Consider the following 25,643-nt stretch of genomic DNA (forward strand, 5'->3'; position numbering starts at 1 on the left):
AGGTAAGGTAGTGCATCACCAGGCAACTCTGAGCAAAGGTGGACCAAGCTCTCATCATTCCTTGTCTCAGTATCTCCCATAATGTAAAACACATCTCCTTGCAGACATGTATACTGCTATGCATTAAGGGAAGGGCCACTACCCAGACCGGTTTCAATCTTTATTGAGGTCTCGTCAGTGGGAGGCAGACCCAAATGTGGAGATACTAAGGCAAAAGTAATCCCACTGACGAGCCCTTAATAAAGGTTGAAACCAGTCTGGGTAGTGGCCCTTCCCTTAATGCATAGCAGTATACATGTCTGCAAGGAGATGTGCTTTGCATTATGGGAGATACTGAGACAAGGAAATGATGAGAGCTTGGTCCACCACTGCTCGGAGTTGCCTGGTGTTGTGCTACCTTACCTTAATCCTGAAGATATTTTCAGGTGCAAACTTTGTTTGCTTACACTTGGATAAAGGATTAAACTAAATTTATTATAGTCTAACCAAGTGAAAAATAAACTTCCAACATCTTTCTCTAAATCCAAAGTAATTCAATAATAAGGTGGTACACCTGTTGGCAACTCTTATAGGTAAATATGACCACTCCTGTTGATTCTGCCTTAGTATCTCCACGTTTGGGTCTGCCTCCCATGCTGGATATATATGAGAGGCTCTGCTTGGGGTAGGTTTTTGCCTGTCTCAGAGTAGAGCCACTGCTGAGATTATGGCTCTGTCTGGTGGTGGGGTGAGCCTGCCACTGGGTAGAGCCAATGCTGAGTTCTTCTTGGTGATTGGGTGAGCCTGTCACTCAGTGGGACAAAGCTGAGTTGGGCGATCTTTCGGGATCGTCTAATTTTTAGAGAGGTCTTTACTTAAATACACTTCAATAAAGGTTGAAACCAGTCTGGGTAGTGGCTTTTCCCTTAATGCATAGCGGTATACATATCCGCAAGGAAATGTGTTTTGCATTATGGGAGATACTGAGACAAGGAATGGTGAGAGCTTGGTCCACCTTTGCTTGGAGTTGCCTGGTGTTGCACTACCTTACCTCAGTCCTGAAGATATTATCAGGGGCAAACTTTGTTTGCTTACACTTTCACACCTCTTAGATGAAGGATTAAACTAAATTTATTATTATGGAATGATTATATCAACAGAAAATTCAAAGGACAAAATCCAATAATAACTAAAATAGTAATAGATAACAAGAATTTAGAACAGATGAATTTATTCATCCACATGGGATGTATGATTACATATGAAAATGAAAAAGATATAAACTTAAAAATTATAAAAATATTTAAAAATAACAGGTGTAATTAACTCTATATTTAAACCTAACCTAGTTTAAAAACAAACTAGACTAAAAAAGCCAGCCTGCTAGGCCGAGTGGTTAGCGTATCTGCTCTCCAGCAAAAAGGTTGTGGGTTAGAATTCCATCATGGACATGGATGTTTGTGATTGTCTATGAAAATACTAGTGGTGGTGATGGACAGTAGATGCCGTTGGTGGAGATGATGCAGTTGGTGGATGATGGGTGGATGAGGTTGTGTGGTGGAGATGAAAAGTTGTATAGTAGGTGCCCTCCCCTCGATGAATCTTGGGGTCCCTGGAGGTGTTAAATAATAATAATTTTTTCTGGCCTGGTTGGTCAAGTGGTTAGTGTAGTGATCCACTCTCCAACCAAAAGGCTGCAGGTTCAAATCCCGCCATGGGCATGGATGCTTTTGAATGTCTGTGAAAATACTAGTGGTGGTGGACAGTAGATGGTATTGGTGTAGATGATGCGGTTGGTGGATGACGGGTGGATGAGGTTGTGTGGTGGAGATGGAGAGTTGTATAGTAGTTGCCCTCCCTCGACGAGTCTTAGAGACTACCTGGAAGTGTTAAATAATAATAATTTTTGCCAGCCTGGTTGGCCAAGTGGTTAGTGTATCCACTCTCCGGCTAAAAGGCTGCGAGTTCAAATCCAGCCATGGGCATTGATGCTTGTAAAAATACTAGTGGTGGTGGTGGTGGTGGTGGACAGTAGATGGCGTTGGTGTAGATGATGCCGTTGGTGGATGAGGTTGTGTGGTGAAGACGGAGAGTTTTATAGTAGGTGCCCTCCCTTGATGAGTCTTGGACTCTCTGGAGGTGTCAAATAATAATAATAATAATTTTGCCAGCCTGGTTGGCCGAGTGGTTATTGTATTCACTCTCCAGCCAAAAGGCTGTGAGTTTGAATCTTGCCGTGGGCATGGATGTTTGTGACAGTCTGTGAAAATACTAGTGGTCAGCGATAGATGCTGTGATGATGAAAGTAGTTGAAGTTGGTGGATTAAGTGGTGGAGATGGAGGGTTGTAGAGTAGGTGCCCTCCCTCAATGAGTCTTTGGACTCCCTGGAGGTGTCATATAATAATAATAATAATAATAATAATAATAATAATAATAATAATAATAATAATAATAAAAGTGTACAATTCATTAGCCAGTCCTATTGGATGGAAGTGAAATCTGAACAATAGAACATTAAACAAACAAAGATTAATAACGCTTGAAATGAAGTTTATGAGAAAAACTGCAAAGTATACTCTATTTGATCACAAAAGAAATGAAGACATTATGAAAGAATTAAACCAGGAATCGGTAATAAAAAAAAATAAAAGAATATAAACATAAATGGATGGAACACATTGAAAGAATGAAAACAGAAAGATTACCAAAACAAGTTTTGAATTACAAACCATTAGGAAAAAGAAAACCAGGACGTCCTCTAAAAAGATTCAATGATGACTTCTAAACCCTGAACTATGCCTAAACCCTTGAAAAGCATTATTATTATTATTATTATTATTATTATTATTATTATTATTATTATTATTATTATTATTATTAATGCACCCTCCATTTAGTTGGTAGACTCTTCGTTGGAGGTTCATTCAACTGATAACATATTTATCATACCAAATCTTAAAATCTTTAACACTCCTTGCATTACTCCTCACAACAATCTTCACCGTACTCTTGCACAACTTCCAGGAATGACCTTTGGTTTTTCCTCTGTTGCCTTCTGCTCTTTTTATAATCCTATCTGGATTATCTAATAAAATCCTTTCAGACTTAAATGTCTCTATCCTATCACCTCTTTTCCCCCTATCCACCAAACTCTGCAATACACACTTTTTCGACCTCTCCCCTTAGCCAGCAGTCCAAAGTCCTGATATTGTCTTAGTCACTCACCTCTGGACCTTCTCCATTATCTCCACATTACATTGAAAATCAGGTGACCAAATTTGATCAAATAATATAAGTGTGATCTGACCAGTGAGCCAATCTCCAGTCCATCCTATCAATATACTATCTATCCCCATTATCTGCAGCTTGCAGCAACTTATCATGTGATAATTTATCAAATGCTTTTGCAAAGTCCAAGAATATCACTGTATATGATTCTCCCTTATCTAACACACCCATCACCCTATCATAAAATGCAAATAAATTGCTAAAACGGGAGCTACCCTTTATAAATCCATGCTGACCATCATAAAAAGAATGCTATACCCACCAATCCAATCCTGTATTCTATTCAAAAGTAATCCTTCCAACATCTTGACCACAACTGCAGTTATACTGACTTGTCTATAATTATAAACTTCTGTCCTAGCACCATGCTTGTGAAATGGTTCTATTTTGCTTTCTTTTCATTCCTTAGAAACCCTACCCGCATGACTTTCATTAAATAACTAGAGCAAGGGCATAGTCAACTGTTGTGTACATTCTTTAATAATATGTGATCCATTGCCACAGCCTTATTAACATCTTACCCAATCAACTCCTGATACACCTCTGATTCTTTCACTTCCAATTCTCCTAATACTTGTTTCTCCTCTATATATTGCACCACATCATTAACACCAGTATGATGTATGCTGATAAAGTGTTTGTTCAATAATTCCACTACATCCTTTTCAAGTATTATTCTGCTACCATGTCTACCCACCAGTGTCAACTTTCCATAATTATTCTTTCTCTTACTTGCCATATAGCAAAAAAATCTCCTCGAATTAACCTTGGTCAGACCAAACAATCTCCTCTCAAATTGCCCCATTTCTTTCTTTACGATGCTCATCACCTTTCTAGCCTGCACGCTATTTCTCTCTCATCATCTCTTCATTCTATTATTAATTTATTAATTTTCTATTCTTTTTTATTCTCTTCATTTTGAATTTACTCGCATTTCCTCATTGAGCTCTCCTGTTACACTGATTTCATTGTCTTTCCACAAATCATTAATTCTGTGAAGCAAATATATTGTTAGCAGATATTGTAATTAGCAAATATGGCAAATATTATAATTAGCAGTGGGCTAATTATAATATAATTAGCCACACTGCAGTGAACATTATAATTCATGTTAAAATTGCCCACTGTTGCTGTATGCATTGATGACATGATGTACTATTCAGTACACAGTATAACAAAAATACATACTAAAAACCCAAGAAAACAACCCTGACAATCAAATATGTGATTCAAAAAAACAAAAAATAATCTTCTATAATGTATCTTGATAATAAAGTAATGACTGAGTGTTCCTAGGTCTCAGACAGATATTAAAATATAATGTGTGGCAAGCTAGCTACAATTAAAGAAATCAGGTGTGACTTGAAAGAATATCACAGGGCTCTGTCCAAACTGTTATTATTATTATTATTATTATTATTATTATTATTAAACAAGACCTCATGGAGTCAAAGACTCATCTGGGAGGTCCTTTTATCACACACACACATCTCATTTAACCGTGTCTTAAACACATTCAAACTCCTTGCGGACACCACACTCTCAGGCAAGGCATTCCAATCATTCACAACTCTGCACGAAAAAAACCTGCCTCTCACTCCCCTACTCACACCCTCTTTATACATTTTCCAGGGATGACTTCTGGTTTTCCCCTGATCTCCCACTATTCTCTGTAGAACTTCTCCACCATTGATCTTATAACGACCCCTTACCAACTTGTAGGTCTCTATCATATCTCCCCTCTTCCTTCTCTCGACCAGACTCTGCAAATTACATCTTCTCAATCTTTCCTCATACTCGACATTCCAGAGGTCAGAAACAACCTTAGGCAGTCGCCTTTGAACCCTTTCCAAATCTCTTCATCCTTCTGAAAACCTGGTGACCAAATCTGGGCACAATAGTCCATGTGTGGCCTAATCAAAGCCTTATACAATGAAACAGGAATCTCCCTACTTCTACACGTCAGTGTCCTCCACATCCCAGAAGTCTTTGTGTTGTCTTCATAATTTTGGCGATGTGTCCCCTAAATTTTAGATCCTTATCCACTATCACCCCCAGATCTCTTATTTCCTCTACTTCCAAAAATATATTCTCACCAAGCATAAATTCTGCATCCCATCTTTGTTTTCCAAATTTCAAAACCTTATATTTTGCAACATTGAACTCACATCACTATTTTTGTGCCCAATCACTCAATTTATTTAAGTCTTCTTGCAAGGCCACAACTTCTTCACTACTCTTTATGGTTCGTTCCAACTTTGCATCATCTACAAACAACTGAATATCTCTATTACTACCAGTTTACTTGTTAATGATATTGGTGATATCATTAACAAGTAAAAGGGAAGGTAAATATCCATTTATTATTATTATTATTATTATTACTCCAAGATCTCATGGAGTGAAAGACTCATCTGGGAGGTGCTTTTTACACACATACAGCATATCATATCGTGTCTTAAATACACTCAAACTCCTTTCAGACGGCACACTCTCAGACAAGGCATTCCAATTTTTCACAACTCTGCACGAAAAAAACCTTCCTCTCTCACATCCCTACTCACACCCTCTTTATACAGTTTCCAGGGATGACCTCTGCTTTTCCCCTGATCTCCCACTATTTTATGTAGAACTTCTCCAGCATTGATCCTATAACAAACCCTTTACCAATTTTAGGTCTCTATCATATCTCCCCCTCTTCTTCGTGTCCACCAGACTCTGCAAATTACATCTTCTCAATCTTTCCTCATACTCAACATTCCAGAGGGCAGAAACTTAGTCAGTAGCCTTTCGACCATTTCGAACATCTCTTCATCCTTCTGAAAATCAGGTGACCAAATCTGGGCACAATAGTCCATGTGTGGTCTAATGAAAGCCTTATACAATGGAACAAGAATCTCCCTACTTCTTCAAGTCAGTGTCCTCAGCATCATTCCCAGAAACGTTTGTGTTGTCTTCACAATTTTGGTGATGTGTCCCCTAAATTTTAGATCCCTATCCACTAACACCCCCAAGATCTCTTATTTCCTCTACCTCCAGCAATATATTCTCACCAAGCATAAATTCTGCATCCCATCTTTGTTTTCCAAATTTTAAAACCTTACATTTTGCACCATTGAACTCATATCCCCGTTTCTGTGCTCAATCACACAATTTATTCAAGTCTTCTTGTAAGGTCACAACATCTTCACTACTCTTCATGGTTTATCCCAACTTTGTATCATCTGCAAACAACTGAATATCTCCATCCAAATCTTCACCAATATCATTAATATACAAGTTAAACAGTAATGGCCCTAAAACAGACCCCTGAGGCACTCCAATAGTGACTCTCCTTATCCTGGATATCGCTTCCCCATACACAACTTGTTGATACCTATCAGATAGCCAGTCTCCAATCCAATCCATTAGTCTAATATTCAATCCCATCTGCTCTAGTTTGACTGTCAACTTATCATGAGGTACTCTATCAAAAGCTTTTTTGAAATCCAAGTAAGTAGTCACTTCATTCTAATAAGTAAGTAGATTACTAAAACATGACCTCCGTTTAGCAAATCCATGCTGTCCTTCAAAGATAATACCATTGTTATCAACCCAACTCTGGATCCTAGTTCTCACAAGCTTCTCCAACAACTTAACCCCAACACACCTTTGATAGATAGGCTTACACAGATAGGCCTATAGTTTAATGCTTGAGTTCGATCACCTCCTTTTTGAAGTGGCAAAATCTTGCCTTCCTTCCACCCCTTAGGAACTTGACTGAGTGCAAGACTTGTGTTAAAAAAATATGTCAAGGCCAGCATCAACTCCCTGGCACATTCCTTTAGAATATGTGGTGATGTATTGTCAAGTCCCACAGCCTTATTAACATCTAGTTTACTCAACTCCCCATACACTTCTTGCTCACGTACAGTCATTACATTTTTCCACATTAAACTAACATCCATTCTCCTTAGCCCAGTCCATCAAACTATCCAAATCATCCTGCAAAATTTTGACATCCTGAGCATTCACTATTGCTCTAATTAACATTGCATCATCTGCAAACAGATGCATAGTTCCTCTGAGATTCTTTCCTATATCTTTAATGAACAAATTAAACAACAGTGGTCCAAGAACAGAACCCTGCAGCACACCACTAGTCACAGGCCATCTTTTGGACACTACTCCTGAATAAACCACTCTCTGATATCTCTTAATCAACCACCCTCCTATCCATCTCACCAATCCTATATCCATCTCCATATGCTGCAGTTTACTGATTAGAATTCCATGTGGTATCCTGTCAAAGGCCTTAGCAAGGTCCAGCAGTGGAATCACTTTAAACCCGTTACCCTTATCCAGTTCAGCTGTGTTATAGAACGTGAGCAAGTTACTGAGGCATGATCTACCCATAACAAAACCATGCTGTTCCCCATACAGTATCCCATTTTCATCTATCCAATCTTGTATTTTACTCTTGACTATTTTCTCCAAGATCTTGACAAGAATTCCTGATATGCTGATCAGCCGGTAATTTTCAACAGCAATCTTGGAACCTCCTTTATGCAGTGGAACTATTTTTCCCTCTTTCCAACCCCCCTTGGGACTAACCCAGACCCAAGAATCAAATTAAACGAAATGTTTAAAGGCACTGACAATTCTTTAGCCGCTTCTCATACGACACGAGCTAGCATACCATCCAATCTCCCAGATGAATTGACATTGAGGATTTGTAATAGACTATTCACCTCCACTTCATTCATCACAATTCCCGTATAAGCTGTTGGTTCTTCCATTTCTGCAATGTCACCACCTGGATGATATACTCTTGCAAAGTGCTCACTCAGTAATTCTATTATATCAACTGATTTGGTTACGTCCCTACTATCAGCATTCTTTAAAATCAATCTGTCGTATACATTTTTTCTTTTACTTGCAACATATCGAAAAAACTGTTTGGGATTCTCTTTAGCCTGCAGCTAATGTTCTTTCATAATCTGCTTTTGCTTTTCTTACCACACTTGTTACCCTTGTGGCCTGGGCTTTATACCGTTCATGTGCCTGCAGGTCACCTTTCTCCTTAAATTCCCTCTACAGTTGTTTCTTTTTTTTTTTTTGCAGCTCAAGCTTAATGGTGTTATTCATCCATTTAATCCCTACTTGATTTATTATTTGGACTCTAGGTATACAGCCAGCCATTGCCTCCTGCAAACACTTCTTAACTGCCTGCACTATTTATTTTCCCATGCACTATCAACATCCAGCCCTTGTAATTTTACATGCCATGGCCCTGAACCAATCAAATTCCTAAGCTTGTCATACTTACCAGCCCGATAATTCCACCTGTTCCCTGTCTATTTGTAAATTCCACAACTTTATCCACCTCCCAAGTCAAGACCCTATGCTCACTCTCACCAATTGGTGGCAATGTGGTCCTATTCATTACAGTCAAATCCTCAGATGCAATTACTAGGTCAAGCAATCTCTGACCCCTAGTATTTTCCATTACATGCTGTTGCAGATAGTTATCCCTTAATAACCACATAAAATCCAATTTCTTCCTCTCATGTGTCCTCTCCTCCCTCCAATCAATGCTACCATAGTTGAAATCTCCCATAATAATTACCCTTCTTCCACTCATTTCTTCTATTTGCTTATGCGTACTATCTCCCATCTATTCCATCACCTGGTCTATAGCAGCACCCAACTGTATATTTTCTTCTGCTAGTCTCAATCTCACACCAAATAGCCTCAAATGTGCTTTTTTCTTTATCCTGCAGTTCCACTTCTATTCTCCTTGGCTGCAGCACATCAGCTATCATCAATAACACTCCTCACCCTGCCATTTTATTCTCCCTGTCATTCCTGAACACACCATACCCCTCACATTCAATCCCACTATATCAGCTATATCATCTTCTGTCAGCCATGTTTCACTAATGCCAATAACCTGTGGGCTGGAAGTGCCAAACAAGGCCACAAATTCTTCCTTCTTGCTCCTAATACTTCTGGCATTAGTATACATGAATTGCGGAAGCCATTTGTCACATCCCTATTTTGATGCCTTATACTAACTATCCCATTCTGGTTTGTTGTCCTTATTTGCTCGGGCATATTATACTCATTAATACACTCAACTGCCTCCCTAAGGTCTGTATATCTTCACCCCCCCTAATAAATCTAGATTCCCTGATTCTGCATATCCACTTCATTCAACAACACTTTTTCAAGTCTCCTTACATGAAATCCATTCAAATGCAAACCATCTATCTTATATAGATCCTTTCGCCCATTGAACTCACTCCACATGTCCGCAAATTCCACACCACTCATCCTGCATAATTCACGCATAAGGTCATTTGCAATTATGGCCCTCCTTCAAAACTCTTCACTATCATACCGTGACAAAAGACTAATCATCCTATCCTAACTCTCTCACTCTTCTCTTTTGCTACCTCAAACAATTCCTTAAGGTCCCCTATCATTTCCATTTTATCTTCTTTCAAATCATTTGTACCTGTCACCACTATCATTTCTTTCACCCTTTGCTTTTGCTCCCTAATAGACCCACTTACGTCCTTAATGGTAGCACCAGGTTGGTACGATTTTGTCAAATTCTGTACTATCACACCTCGTACTAATGAATTTCCATGCAGCACTTGCTACTTCATTTTGTTTATGTTCACAATCATACTCTTATTTTTCCCATCATACTTTTTTTTATTGGCTGGTACACAGAGAAATTTGTGCATATGCTCCAGCTGCCGCTTTGCCCTGTGTATTGCTCCACTCAACCATTCAATCTCACTCATTGCATCTATCTCATCTTTTTTATTATCTGTTAACCATTCATTTGCTCTATATTAATACCTTCATTCTCACTTTCTATGCCACCCTTACAGCTCTCTGGTACAACCTCGCAATTTCTTATCATATTGCTATTTGACAAAAATATCACACTCACGACCTGAAACACACTTTAATTCCTCATTTTCCTTACATTTTCTGCACACATTCACCCCACTATCATCATCTAACCATACTCCAACCGCTCTCTGCAATGCATACATTTCACAGATAGTACATTGAATAATCTCCTTTAGTTATTGAAGAAAGATGGCAAACCATTATTACTAGCTGCCGTTTTCCTTCTTACCAGAGCTATGTGCATGCTTCTATCGTATCTTATCAAATTAATAATTTAAATAACACCAAAAACATACAAACAGACACACTCAGATATGAAAAGCAAACAAAACTACGTAATATTCAAGAAAAATTGTCAATGATAACTTAAAATAACATTTATCTTATCAGGAGCTCTCAACAAACACTACACACCACGAGTCCCTCTAGCAGCCTTGATTATACATTTCATTATCACCGCCATCCACATTACCTGGTCTATAACAACATCCAACCAAGTATTTGATTCCATTCACCTCTATCTCACACCATACTGCCTCAAAATGAATGCAAATATGAAATTGATGACAGAAAGTGTTAGTAACGATTGTGTCGCAAGTGAACGTTTGAAAGAGAAGGATGGTGAGTAAGAGAGGTGAAAAAATGTTAAAAAAATCAGGAAAAAAGAAAAAGAGCGATTTGAAAACCATAACGGATGTTAAAAGGGACGAAAATGAGGCGAGAGTGTTGGAAAGAAATGAAATTGAGAGAACGAATGAAAGTAGAAATGGCGTGACGCAGAAATCGCAAGTGAAAAAAATCGAAAGAATAAATGATAGCGAAAAAAGAATGAATGATAGCGAAAGTTGGACGCATGTCAGTCCGAAAGTACGGAAACAAAGGAAGATAAATGAGAGTGAAAGTGAGAAGAATGATAGTGAAAGTTGAACGTATGATGGACCGAAAGTACGGAAACAAAGATGAATGAGAGGGAAAGTGAGAAGAGGGGGTCAAGAATTAGAAAGTTAGAAAGATTTAATGATAGAGAGAATGTGCATTTCAGTGGTTATGGTGTGAGTCGCTTGGAGAGACTGCTGCTGGAAGGTAGAGAAGTGAATAGAGATAATGAATCAGATCGAGAGGGGGAGTGATGTGGAAGAGCAGGAGAGTAAGACAGGAGAGATTGAAGAAGTGGAAATGACTGGGGAAGTGAGTGGTATGAGTATAGAAAATGAGAGAATGGGTGTGCAAGAGGAGCAGGGAAACGGGGAGGCTCAGGGTGGACAGGGGTATACAGCATGAGAAAGGTGGATGCTCCAAGAGGGGGTGAGAGCATGCATGTGTCTCTCACCTCATGAGGGATGTTTCTCAGTGTCCCACTATTTTTGCGCATGGCAGAGTTTAGCTGGGTGTCTATAATGTTAGTATGCACACTTCTTTCCCAGAATGGGGCACAGTATTCTGCTACAGAGAATGTGAGGGCTATATACGACCGTAGGACATCTGCAGTACAACCCCTGGTTCTTCCAGCAAGCCTTGAAATGATATTATTTCATGCTTTAATTTTATTGGACAGGTTGGTGATGTGCCTTTTATAGGTTAGGCTTCTATTCAGCTCACTCCAAGGTATTTCGGGTGAGGCTCATGTTCTTCCATTTTGCAACAGAAAGAGAGGTTGAGGTGTCAATATGCCTCTGCATTGTTCAGGTCTGTGTTCAAGGCTGTTTCCAGGTTGGCAAAGGAGGTAGATTGGTGTAGGATCGCTAGATCATCAGTGCATATATATATATCATACTAGGGTTACCAAGTAATTTTATAAGCTTGGTTATTTAACTCCTAATCCCAAGTATGCAAACAATTAAGAAGTTTGAAACATAGTTCAAGTCTAAAGATGGTACAACACCTCGGCAACTCATTGTAAAGGTGGGTAAAGATCTGATCACTATTCTTAGTATTTTCCCATAATGTAAAGCACATCTCACTAAAAGATGTTTACTGGAATACGTTATGGGTGGGGTCACTACCCAGACCGGTTTCAACCTTTTTTGAGGTCTCCTCAGTGAGTAGCTAGACCCTAAATACCAAGGTGGGGTAATGACCCCACCCATAATGTATTGCAGTATACATCTTTTAGTGAGATGTGCTTTACATTATGGGAAAATACTAAGAATAGTGATCAGAGCTTTACACACCTTTACAATGAGTTGCCGAGGTGTTGTACCATCTTTAGACTTGAACTATGTTTTAGGCGCAAACTTAATTGTTTGCATACTTGACATTAGGAGTTAAATAACCAAGCTTATAAAATTACTTGGTAACCCTAATATACAATATCCCCAAGTTAAAAAATTAATTACATATATCATACTCTTTATATATAAAAAGATAAGCCTAAATTTGAAATTTTTTTATGTCACGTTTTTTGAAACGTTTTGAAACTCAGGGGCTACCCTGATTGTTGAGTCTTCAAAATTTGAGTCATCAGAATTCAAGGAGAACTGACCTACCAGTCCGGAACTCGGGGTGTTGGGCACCAAGGGGAAGAGCCCCCTTTCGACTCTTCAAAATTCCAGTCTTCATAATTCAAGGAGAAATAGCCTACCAGTTCAGAACTTGTGATGTTGGGCACCAGGGGGCGAAACCTCCTTTTCGAGTCTTCAAAATTCGAGTCATCAGAATTCAAGGAGAACCAGCCTACCAGTCTGGAACTTGGGGGGGGGGTTGGGCCGTAGCCACCAGGGGGAGGAGTCCCCTTTTGAAGACTTGACACTCAGGGTAGTCCCTAAGTGTCGAGTCTTCAAAATTTGAGTCATCAGAATTCAAGGAGAAGCGCCCTACCAGTCCAGAACACAGGGGGGTTGGCACAGGCACCAGGGGAGCATACCCCCCCCCCCCCAGTGTATATATATATATATATATGTGTGTATATATATATATATATATATATATATGCTTGAACTGGTAAGTCAGACATGTAGATGTTTAAGAGAAAAGGGGCTAACACAGAGCCCTGTGGGAGACTGAAGTGGTGGAATCTGGGCCTACTCTCTTTTCTACCAATATGGACCCATATCGTTCTGTTGGAGAGAATGGATTCAAAAGGCTGGAAAGTTGTTTTGCACCTTATGATATTGCCTAGCTTTAGGAGGAGGTGGCTCCTGATCCAGACTGTGTGATAAGCTGATGTTAGGTCAATGAAAGTGACCCCAGATTTAAGTTTCTTCTGAAAGCCTGCTTCAATCTGTGTTATCAGGGGCCAGGAACTGGTCACAGCAACTAATCAGCTTGAAGACAACTTGTTTATTTGGTAGTGCTCTTTTGATGAGTGGTGAAATTCTTTGAAGGAGAATTCTTTAAAAGAGCTTAAAGATGGAGCAATGCAAGCAGATAGGTCATAGATTTTTGACATTATTGAGATCTTTCCTTCGTTTGGGCACAGCAATTATTTTGGCTTCCTGCCACAGTTTTGGTAGTTTTCCAGTTGTTATAATTTTTGAGAAAAAGGCAACCAGTCATGTTTGAGAATTAAATTGGATATCTAGAAAACATAAATTATTATTATTTTCTCAGTTTTAGGATCCATTAAACTTGTGTTTAATTGTTTTTCTAAGCTGTATTCATTCCAGTAAACTATTATTATTATTATTATTAATATTATTACCCAAGACCCCCATCTGGGAGGTCCTTTTATCATACACACAGCTCATCATACCATGCTTTAAACACACTCAAATTCTCTGCAAACACCACACTCTTAAGCAAGGCCTTCCAATCATTCACAACTCTACATGAAAAAAACCCTGCTTCTCACCTCCCTACTCACATCCTCTTTATACAGGGGCCAGGAACTGGTCACAGCAACTTCTCAGCTTGAAGACAACTTGTTCATTTGGTAGTGCTCTTTTGATGAGTGGTGAAATTCTTTGAAGGAGAATTCTTTAAAAGAGCTTAAAGATGGAGCAATGCAAGTGGAAGTTGAAATCCTCTTTATACAGTTTCCAGGGATGACCTCTGGTTTTCCCCTGATCTCTCACTATTTTCTGTAGAACCTCTCTGCTCTTCCTCCTGTCCACTAGACTCTTCAAGTTGCATCTCCTCAATCTTTCCTCATACTCAACATTCCAGAGATTAGAAACTACCTTAGTCAGCACCTCTGGACCTTTTCCAACATCTCTTCGTCCTTCTGAAAACCAGGTGACCAAATCTGGGCACAATAGTCCATGTTTGGCCTAATCATAGCCTTATACAATGTAACAAGAATCTCCCTACTTCTACAAGTCAGTGTCCTCTGCAATAATGAGTTTAAATAATAATGAGCTAAAAACAGCACATAAGCCTAAATACTTGCCCATTAATTCTATAAGTTGAAAAGGTGATATGATTGACAAAATTAAACAACTGAAAAAGTATAATTGACACTGGGATTATTTTTCATATGGTATAAAAAGGAGTAAGAGCAATGACAAGTGTTGGTTGGTTGGTTGGTTTATAGTTTATTTGGCACAAAAACTACAAAGGTCATAATGTGCCATACTAAGGTTACAACTATACATAAGCAGTTAAAGAAAATTGTAAACAATATGCCTGTACAAAATTTAGGTTCCACAAAGCAGCATCTATATAGAAACAGAATTGCTGCAGAGGGCACAGCGACACACAAGGTTAAAGGTTATAGTAGTACAAAAATTGTCAACAATACAAGTTAAATAAACAAAATGTGCCATGGAATGCAGTACTACATGTAGTTAAAATTATAACAGATATTTTTACAGCCATACATAAATAAGCATTATAGGCAAAATAGGCATTTGACAAAGTTAAAAGAAGCATTTTATTTAACATATTAAATGAGAGACAAATACCAAATAATATCCTTAAAGCTATTATAAGTATATATGAAAATAATCAAATACAAATAAAATTAAATCATGAGCTATCATATACGTGAGAGATAAACCAAGGGGTCTGACAGGGATGTCCCCTCTCAGCAACTCTTTTTAATATTTACCTAAATGAAATAATAATAAAATGGAATAAAAATTTCCATCAAGGTATTAAACTTTCTCCTACTGTGAACTTAAACACTCTCCTTTTTGCCGATGACCAAATAATAATTACAAATTCTGAAGATAACTTGCAGAAAGCTATTTTAGATCTAAATGAGATAGCCAAAGATTATGGTATGATAATATCAACAGATAGCCTTTAAAGGACAAGATCTAGCAAGAACTAAGATAGTAATAGATAACAAGATCTTAGAACAGGTGAATTCATTTAACTACCTAGGATGTATGATCACATATGAAAATGAAAAAGATATAAATGTAAGTCTAGTGAGAACAACTTCCTTTCTTCTCTTTACTTGTTGACTAGAATGCCAATGCTTGATTTCAGGTTTAATGTTATATAATTTGTTTGTTAATGCTTCCTACCATGATGACTGCCATTGAGCAATTAGCTTTGATCGTATAAACTATCTGTAGTCTGTATATGATACTGTCAAACAGTATGTGGAGAAAGTTTGAGCTGATTTAGCAGCTGCATCTGCAGCCTCATTTCCCTTAATTCCAATGTGGCTAGGAATCCAGCAAAACTGAACATCAAAGTTAAGGAGTTTCATTTTGTGAAACAGGTGTAACACCTCATAAAGTACTGGATGTGGATTATGCATAGGAGAGGAGATAGCCTGTAAAGAGCTCAATGAGTATGTATAAATTATACACTTTTGGTGGCAGTTTTCTTTTATATGAACAAGTTCAAGCTGAATGGCATGTAACCATGAAATGCATTGCCTGATGGAGTGGTGAGAGCGAGAACGGTCAATGAGTTTAAGGAGTGGTATGATAGACTTTGTGTTCTTAGGAAGGACCTCCCACGATGAGTCTTTTGACTCCATGGAGGCCTTAATAATAATAATAATAATAATAATAATAATAATAATAATATTAATAATAATAATAACTCTGCTGTATAATTACTGCAATCAGGTGGGATCTGGTGGGAGATAATAATGTTAGGAAACACAGCAGCACAGCCAACAGAGGTATTAGTTCTTGAATCATCAGTATAGATAGGCAAGAAATCAGAGTATGCTGTTCTGTGTGCATTAAACAATTGGAGGTAGACAGATGATGGAGTAAGAGATTTCTGTAGCTGACAAGGTGAGAGGTTGCAGGATGGTGTGCAAACCTGCCATGGAGGGATGCTGTTATGTTTAGTGTGGGCAATGTTGTCAACATTTATACCAAGAGCTTGCAGAGTCTCTTTAATATGCATACCAAAAGAACGTATGGCAGTTTGAAGTGTGTGGTATTGAGCTTCCCAGTGCAGAGAAAAGAGACTAGTCCATGTAGGATGATCCGAGAGAGACTTTAGGCATAATTAAGAGACAACTGTTTCTGTTGAAGTGATAGAGCTGCTTCAACATAAAGACTCCGAGTGGGTGATGTGCGAAAAGCACCAGTAGCTATCAGTATACCTGATGATGGATGGAATCCAACCATCACAGGTTACTCTGTGTTGCAGAACCATAGACTTGAGATCCATAATTCAGCTTTGAATGTATAAGTGCACGATAAAGATGGAGCAATGAAGTTCAATCAGCACCCCACTCAGTAGAGGATAGAGTGTGAAGAAGGTTCAACTTTCTCTTACACTTTTCTCTTAGTTGACGAATGTGCTAGAAATGTAATTTTACTGTCAAAGATCAGTCCCAAGAATTGGGCTTCTGTATCTACTGGAATAATAGTGCGTCCCATTCTTAATTCAGGATCTGGGTGAAGAGTGTATTTTCGACAGAAGTGTACACAGACACTTTTTTCTGTTGAAAACCTAAACCCATTACTAACAGCACACAGAGAAACATGATCTATTGCTTGCTGAAGTTGTCTTTCAATTACTCTCATGTTACGGGAGTGGCAGTAAATTGTGAAGTCATCAACATATAGAGCATTGTGGAAGGAAGCTGTTCGGTGATTGAGTTAATTTTAACAGCGAAAAGTGTCACACTAGACAGAGCCTCGGGGAACACCCTGTTCTTGATGATACGATCGAGATAACGTTTTTCCCACTCTGACTTGGAAAATTCGCCTGGAAAGAAAGTTTTTAATAAATTCAGGAAGGTGTCCTTTAAGATCCAGGTTATACAGGTCTTTTAATATGCCATATCTCCAGGCTGTGTCATAAGCTTTTTCCATGTCAAAAAAAAAAAAACTGAAACAAGGTGGTCTTGCTTTAGAAATGCATCTTTTATACAAGTTTCTAAACAAACCAAATGGTCTAAAGTTGAGAGTTGTCTATGGAACCCACATTGTGTATTGGAGAGAAGATTGTTGCTTTCTAAATACCAGAGAAGTCTGGCATTAACCATTTTTCTCTAGTATCTTACAAAGACAGCTGGTCAGAGCAATGGGTTGATAATATTTACTTGTGTTGGATCTTTTCCTTGTTTTAGGATAGCAATGACAATTGATTTATGCCAAGAATTTGGAAACTCTTCCTCTGCCAGTATTCTATAGTATAGTAAGAAAAGAAGATCCATAGAAGATGATGGTAGATGTTTTATTATTTCATAATGGATGTCATCAGGCCCTACTGCACTTGGGTGAGATAGTAGGAAAGCTCTTTTTAGTTCCTCCTTAACAAATGACTGATTGTATGGTAGAAAAATTTAGCCTTTGTTTCTCTTGCTGTTCTTTCAGAATTAAAATTTCAGGAGGATATGAAGCTGTTGCTGAGATTCTGGCAAAATTTTCTCCCAGATTGTCTACAATGGCTTTGGGATCATCAGAAACTTCCATTATGGTCTAAGGTAGACAAACAATGTGTTCTATATCTGCCTTTCATTTTCCGGATTTTATCCCATACAATGTTTGGACTGATCATTTGATTAATTGATGTAGTAAATTGGATCCATGATTGTTTTTGCTTCTGACGCCTCACGTATCATGCTTTGGCTCGAGCACACTTGAAAGCTATAAGGTTTGATGTGGTGGGATATCTACAAAATATATCCCATGCTCTGTGTTGATCTTTTTTGGCTGTCTGACATTCTGGGTTCCACCAAGGCTTTGGAATGAGCGGAAACCGAGATGATGTTTTCGAGATGGAGGCTGTTGCTGCCTGGACAATGCACTCTGTTATATATTTTACCGCTTCATTGATAGGCGTTTGACTGATGGCATTAGCATTAAATTTTGTAAGATGAGAGAAAGTGTTCCAGTCAGCCTGGTCCATTTTCCATATTTGTATCCGTGTGGGTGGACATGGTTCTTGTGAAGACATTGTGCAGAGAACAGGAAAGTGATCACTTCCATATATGTTCTCTTCAACATCCCACTTGAGCAGTGGAAGAATGGAGGGGGGGGGGGAGCAGAATGTAAGATCAATTGCAGAATATGAACGGTAGACATATGGAAGAAAGTATTGTTTATTATTTAAAAAGGATGACCTCATCTATTAGTGTTGGCACTACCCCATACAGTATTGTGACCATTAAAGTCACCCATCAAAAGAATGGGTTCAGGCAGTTGCAAGATAAGGTTATCAAGATCAATTTCATTTAACTCAGCACTTGGTGGTAAATAAATTAAACATACTGTAATGAGAAATCCCACTGAGAACTGAATCGCTACTGCTTCCAGAGAAGTATTAAGTTTGAACCAATGGAAAGGAATGTGACTGCCCACTAGGATAGCTACTCCTCCATGAGCAGGATCACCTCCAGTTCTATCCTTGTGTACAACAGTGAATTCCTAAAGGTAGGGTCCTCATTGGGTCTTAAGTACATTTCCAGTAGACAGAAACAGAAAGGTTTGTGTTTCTGAAACAAAATCTTAATATCATCGATATTCTGGCAAAATCCACAACAGTTCCATTGTACAAATTTTCCTATTGTTTGGGTTTTATAAATTTGTCTGGTTTTTGGGAGGTTGAGGGCTTACCTTTGTCATATTTATATTTATCAATTGTTTTGGGGAAGCATGAATGGCCAGTGTCCATCTCTTCCTCTGGTAGAGTATTCAATGCGTCTGATGTGTTAGGGTCAGTTGGTAAGTTTAGTTTACTTTCACTGGGTACTGAAGTATCCATTTTTTCTGTGGGAGTATCTGGTGGTTTATCTTTAAGTGATATCTTTGCCATAATTTTTTTGACAAGTGGGTTTTCATCGAGTGGGATCATTTTTGGAGTTGTGTCTGGAGCAAGACCATAGGTCATGTGACTGATGCACTCAACAGAGAAGTACTTGTGATCATAAGGTGCAGGTATTTTGAAATTATCAGATGGTGGAACAGACATACAAGTTTGAGTTGCTACTGTCACTTTCTTAATTGTTACCTTCTCAGCATAAGAGGATCTTAGAGCAGGTGTGATGGTGGCTAGCTTTCTTTTTGCATCCTAGTATGTTATGTTTTGCTCTGTTTTCATTCTTTGTATTTCTTTTTTATCTTTCCATTTCTGACATGCATGAGAGTAAGCTGGATGATCTCCCTGACAGTTGACACATTTAGCTTTTTTTTTGCACAGCAAGATTTGTTAACATGCTTCCACTACCTGTGCACATCGAGCACAGGTAGTAGAACCATGACAGGCTGTTTGGGCATGTCCATATCTCTGACATTTAAAGCATCTCAGTGGATTAGGGATGTACATTCTAACAGGACAGCTGAGATACCCTGCTTTTACAGATGTTGGAGGCTTAGGTGTATCAAAAGTAAGGATGATGTTCTTGGTTGGAACTAGGCAACCATCCCTACATATCAGGATGTGCCTGTCACTCCTTGATCTTTAAGTTCTGAATATATCCCCTCATCAGGAACATCAAGGAGATCCCATTCTTATATCACTCCTTTATAGGAGTTAAGTGTTTTATGAGGAGGTGTTACTGTAATTTCTATTCCACCCATTGTTTTGCTCTCAGTAGTTTCTCAGAATGTTGCTGGCACAATGTTTCAGAACGTTTCCACACGGACATCACCAGAATGCAATTTCTTAACAGTTTTGAGAGGTCCTGCCAGTCCTTCTAAACCTTTTTGAATAAAGACGGGTGACATTTTCCCTATTGGTTTTACACCTGTAGCATGAATGATTAAAAATGTTGGTACATTTATGTTAGCATCATATGTCTTTTGTTTCTTACTTCTGTTTCCATATGTTGTATCTACGGTATCAGGACTTGGTTGGGAGTTTGTTAGGGCCCCTGAAACATTTGAGGATGAAGGATTCATGCTCAAGAAGTTTTTGGTTCTGTACCAGAGCTCTGCACCCACCATGGGGCCACACATGGACCCACTGCCTGGCAAGCAATGATTGCACTCAGGAGTGGAACATCAGGGCTACCCGGATGCTATACTGGCACTAAAGCACCCCTAAGATCCTGACCCCGGACCATGGGGTGAGAGACTTACTGCAACATCGTTGACCCTTGAAGGCAAGCCCACTAGCCAATTGATCCTGGCTGGGCCATCCAGGATCGCCCATCTTGCCAAAGCAGTGCAAGACTACCAGGATCCCATCTTTCCAGATGTCCATGGGTTGCACCACACGGCAAACATGGCAGCAGGACGTTGGATCCCAGTGATGGTGGTCTGGAAAAAAGGGTAGAAAAGACTCAGGAGAAGTAGAGCAAAGAATATGAAATATGAAAGAAAAGCAAAGAAAAAGAGGAAGAATGAAAAGGGCCAGTACCATCACTGGGAGGTCCCCTCCACCACGAACAGGTGCCCCACATGGAGGGGAAGGACAAGGGCCAACTCTGGAAGTTTTAAATGGAAATAGTGAGGAAGATAGTGAAAAGTGGCTCTTTTACATGGAGTGTAGTCAGATCATGGAATGCATTACCTGATAGAGTGGTGAGAGCATGAACAGTGAATGAATTTAAGGAGTGGTATGATAGATTTTATATTGTTTAGCATTGTCTCCATGATGACTTCTGTGACTTCATGGAGATCCTTAGCAGTGATAATATTAATAGTAATATATTAACAGAATCAGAGAGTTTCAACCACACTATAGGTGGCATAAATTGTTTATTTATGGTGGGTCGGGATGAGTTATAGCCAGAGAAAATAAAGCTGTAAGGCCAGTGTTGTATCAATTATGTGTTTTTCTGACCAGCTTGCCTATTTTGCAATTAATAACATTATATTCTAGTTAGAAAAAATTTTGCTGCCTCTGTATGAAACTAGCTAATCCACTGTCATTTAAAGAGTCCTTATAAAGGTTCTTTGCATTCTATATGGGATGTGAATAAGATCTTTCCATAAAATGGCAGTTATGATTACTTCACCATTTTGTCATAGCTAATTTATGGAGAGTCTTGTGGATAATAATAATAATAATAATAATAATCATAATAATAATATGAAGTAAACTAGAAAGTTCTGAACATTCTAGTTTCTTTCTTTTATGATTGAATCTTAAGATTCCATAATATTTATTTTGAAATTCTGTAAAATTTTTTTCTTTTAGGATTCTGTGACATGGACCTGGGAAGGACCTGGAATGTAAGCTAATACCTCAAATTATTTCTGACTTAATTTTTCCATTTGAGATTAGTATAATTTCAAAAACAGGAGTTCCTAATTGTAAAATGATTATCTAGAATTCTCATATATCTGTTACAATATGAATACAGGTTTGGTTTATCAATCTTTTATGTCAAAATCATGCAGACTGCTATATTTTACAGATCTGATTATAAATGCATTCATTTTTTACGTTCCATAAAAACTTGATATGAGTGAAAATTTGAAAAGGGCAATGAGATGATGAGATTCTTTTTCAGCACCTTATCTCAATGGTAATGACTTAAAAATTTCCAGAATATTGATGGCTCGAATTCAGCCTACATAATATCCACCTAATGTGATCCTAAGAAAGCATAGGCAACTCAGTAAACCGAAACAGTTTATTGAGTTAACTATGCTTTAATGATGGCATTATGGCATCATTATTTGTTTGTGTTACCAACAAAACTAGTTGTGTCCTTATTAAACTTTTATTCTTATCTCGGTGGTTTAAGTCATATATAAATATATATTTATATATATACATACATATACATACAGAGTGGTTCAAAATTCCATGTACAAACTTTGAGGGGAGGTAGAGAACATCAAAATCAAACATATTCATATAGAAAAGCATGACTGGAAACGTTACCTGAAAGTGATGGTGTTGTGCCCCTTTCTTATAAATTCTTATATCTCTATATCAAGCCATTAAAAGTGATGTCTCTTCTACGTGGGTCACATGGCATCTCTATCACACAAAGAAATAGCCTCAGGGTAGAGCCAAAATTCGATGCGACAGAGTCCTCAAAGTTACCTCTCTTAAAATCCCAAGAAATTTGTATTTTTAGACTGCGCCACTTAGAATTATTAGATTAAAGATAATAACTCAATCAAGAAGTAAGTTAGAAGATATACTCATGTGACCTAGGGTTGCAATCCTGGCCTTAACTTTACTCATTTAAATTCCCGCTCATATCCATAATAAGTTTCACAAGCAGTGCATCGAATTCTATATACAGACTCATATATTTAGTTAAATTCAAGCAAGGTTTATTAGTTTCTAAAATTACAGTTTACATACATGAACAATCATCACTCTAAATAAGACACATTCTAATCTAAATCAATTAATTAGCTTAACTTCATCAGGTATAATCTCTGAACATTATTTTCCTCAAGCATCAGCCTGGCCAAAAATTATTGGGATTACTGAGATGTGGTTGACAGAAGAGGATATAATAACAGGAATAGAAGTCGTTGGGTACAGCATTTTTCGGCAGGATAGGAGGGGAAAGTGTGGTGATGGGGGTACTGCTTATGATAAGTGACGACCTATGTCCTCTAAGAGTGGAGGCTTTGGAAGGCAGTGAGACAAATGATTTTGACAGCATATGGTATGAGGTAGAGGTGGGCAAGACAGGATATTTAGTGGGGTGATTCTACAGACCCAGGAGCACAGAGGATGGGGACCAGGAGATGTTTCGACAGTTAAGTTTGGCAAGTGCAAGAAGAATGATTGTTATAGGAGATTTTAACTAAAGTAGTATAAATTGGAGAGAGGAAGATGCATGTAGCAATAGGGGAATGGAATTTCTAGAATTCTTGAGGGACAAATGTCTTAGGCAACATGTAACAGAGGGAACAAGAGGTTCAAGAGTTTTGGATTTGGTTATAGCATCAGAAGAGTTGATAATAACTGAGATAACATCTCTCCCACCAGTTGGAGAGAGTGACCATATGGTTTTGACTTGAAAAATGAATAAACATGCAGGAGTATCAAAGAGATGGGAACTTATGGGGAATTATAAAGCAGGTAATTATAATAGTCTTAGATGTCAACTTCGGGAAGTTTTATGGAGGGAGGAATTGGAAGGCTGGGATATCATTAGTGTGTGGGAAATTGTGAAAGAATATTTGTTAGCAGCAATGGTAAGTTGTATACCACGAGTGAAGAGGAGGATAAAATTTGGAGTAAAGTGGATTACAAACAATATTAAATAGGAATTGCATGCGAAAAAGAGGCTATGGAAGAGATATAAGGAGACAGCTGAAGAGAAGATGCATGAAGAATATAAGACACAGGCCAGAAGAGTGACTAGTGTGGTAAGGAAAGTGAAACTGGAATATGAGAGGAGATTGGTCCTAAGATCCAAAGAAAATCCTAGGGAACTTTTTAGCTATGTGGCCAGTAAGAGAAGAAATGACTGTGGAAGAATGATATTGTGGGATAAAAATGGGAATACAGTGACTGATGCAGAGGGCATAGTGGAATTGTTCAATGACCATTTTTGGAGTATTTCATCCTGGAGGAGTCAGTTTTAATGCTAGAGGGATAGGGCAGGTTCAAGGTTTAGAGGTACAGGAGGAGAGTGTGTTTCAGATAGTGAGAACTCTGGATGTCAATAAAGCTTTAGGACTGGATGGTATTTCACCACGATGTTTTGAGAGAATGTGCTAGGGAACTGACAGTGCCTTTAACCTGGCTTTTCAATGAAAGTCTGGCTGCGGGAAAGGTGCCCAGGGAATGGAAGGAAGGTAAGATAGTGCCGTTGCATAAGGGTGGTAACAGACTGGAAGTGTCTAATTATAGGCCAGTTTGTGTGTCATCAGTAGTTGTTAAGATCTTAGAGAAAGTAGTGAGGGACCATATACAGCATTGGGAAGATGAGGGTAATGTTATCTGTGAGAGTCAACATGGATTTGTGAAAGGACGCTCTTGTTTTAGCAATATACTAGCCTTTTATGATAAAGTTACAAGAGCATTAGATGAGGGAAAGGCATATACTGCCATTTTCCTAGACTTAGCAAAGGCAATTGACAGGGTGCCACATGATAAGCTGATATTTATGTTGCAGCACATGGGTCTGGATGTAAGACAACTGGATTCAAGATTGGCTGTCTGATAGGTATCAGAGAGTTGTGTATGGTGGAGCAGTTTCAAGAAGGCAGAGGGTTACAAGTGGAGTCCCACATGGCTCAGCACTAGGACCTATATTGTTTAACGTTTATATCAATGAGAAGGACACTGACCTGCAGAGATAAAGAGGTTATCATTCCATTGTATAAGTCTCTGATGAGACAACACTTAGACTATTGTTCTTAGATTTGGTCACCAGGATTTGAAGGAGATAAATTAACAGTGGAAAGGGTACAAAGACGGATGACAAAGATGGTTTCAGTACTTTACAAGGATAGTTATGAGGATCAGCTGAGGGAATGTGGACTGCAAAGTTTGGTGGATAGAAGAAGGAGAGGTGATATGATTGAGACTTTTAAACTGTTGAGAGGTGGTTACAGGGTTGACACTGGGGAGTTCTTTCGCTTGGTTGAACAGCAGGAAGGAGTGATGACAAGAGGCCATCCCTGGAAGTTACGAAAGGAAACTGTGAGCAAGAGGGTGAGGAGTGGTTTCTTTGCATGGAGGGTGGTTGAACCGTGGAATGCATTGTCTGATGCAGTGGTGAGAGCGAGAACAGTCAATGAGTTTAAGGAGTGGTATGATAGACTTTGTGTTTCTTAGGGGGGGGACCTCCCCCTCGATGAGTCTTGACAGACTTTATGTTCTTAGGAAGGGCCTCCAACAATGAGTCTTTTGACTCCATGGATGCCTGAATAACAATAATAATAATAATTGAAAATTAAAAGAAAGCACACACACACTTGCTCACTTAAAAAGCACAAGCACAGTCAAACAAAATGGGCTTTTACCAATTGGTGTTTATAAATGCTGGCATTTACCTAAATGGTTTGGTAAAAATTCGTAATGGAAGCTTTTACAAGCATTTTTGGGACTTTTACCACCTCACTATGGTAAATGTCAGGATTTACTAATTTTTGGGCATTTACAGTAATCACCATATATATCACATCTGTATGACTGTCTAAGTTCACAGAAAAACAGTGTGTGGGTTGCAGAATAAATATTCTTAAATATGGTGCCCTTCCCCTAAACCACCCTATTCCAGTTTTGTAAA

General features: G+C 38.5%; 1 protein-coding gene across 1 annotated transcript in view; it reads left to right on the plus strand.

The window, feature by feature from the left end:
- The window catches only part of LOC150109801 (lysophosphatidylcholine acyltransferase 1-like), a 424,292-nt gene that overhangs the window by 127,566 nt on the left and 271,083 nt on the right, over positions 1-25,643 (plus strand). Inside the window, exon 6 of the mRNA XM_090396220.1 lies at positions 21,626-21,660. Coding sequence (XP_090252346.1) covers positions 21,626-21,660 — 35 coding nt within the window. The remainder of the gene's footprint in view (positions 1-21,625; positions 21,661-25,643) is intronic.

Source organism: Typopeltis vanoorti, chromosome 1, assembly GCF_054136105.1.
Source record: "Typopeltis vanoorti isolate ZY-2024b chromosome 1, IOZ_Tvanoo_1.0, whole genome shotgun sequence".
Taxonomy (NCBI): domain Eukaryota; kingdom Metazoa; phylum Arthropoda; class Arachnida; order Uropygi; family Thelyphonidae; genus Typopeltis; species Typopeltis vanoorti.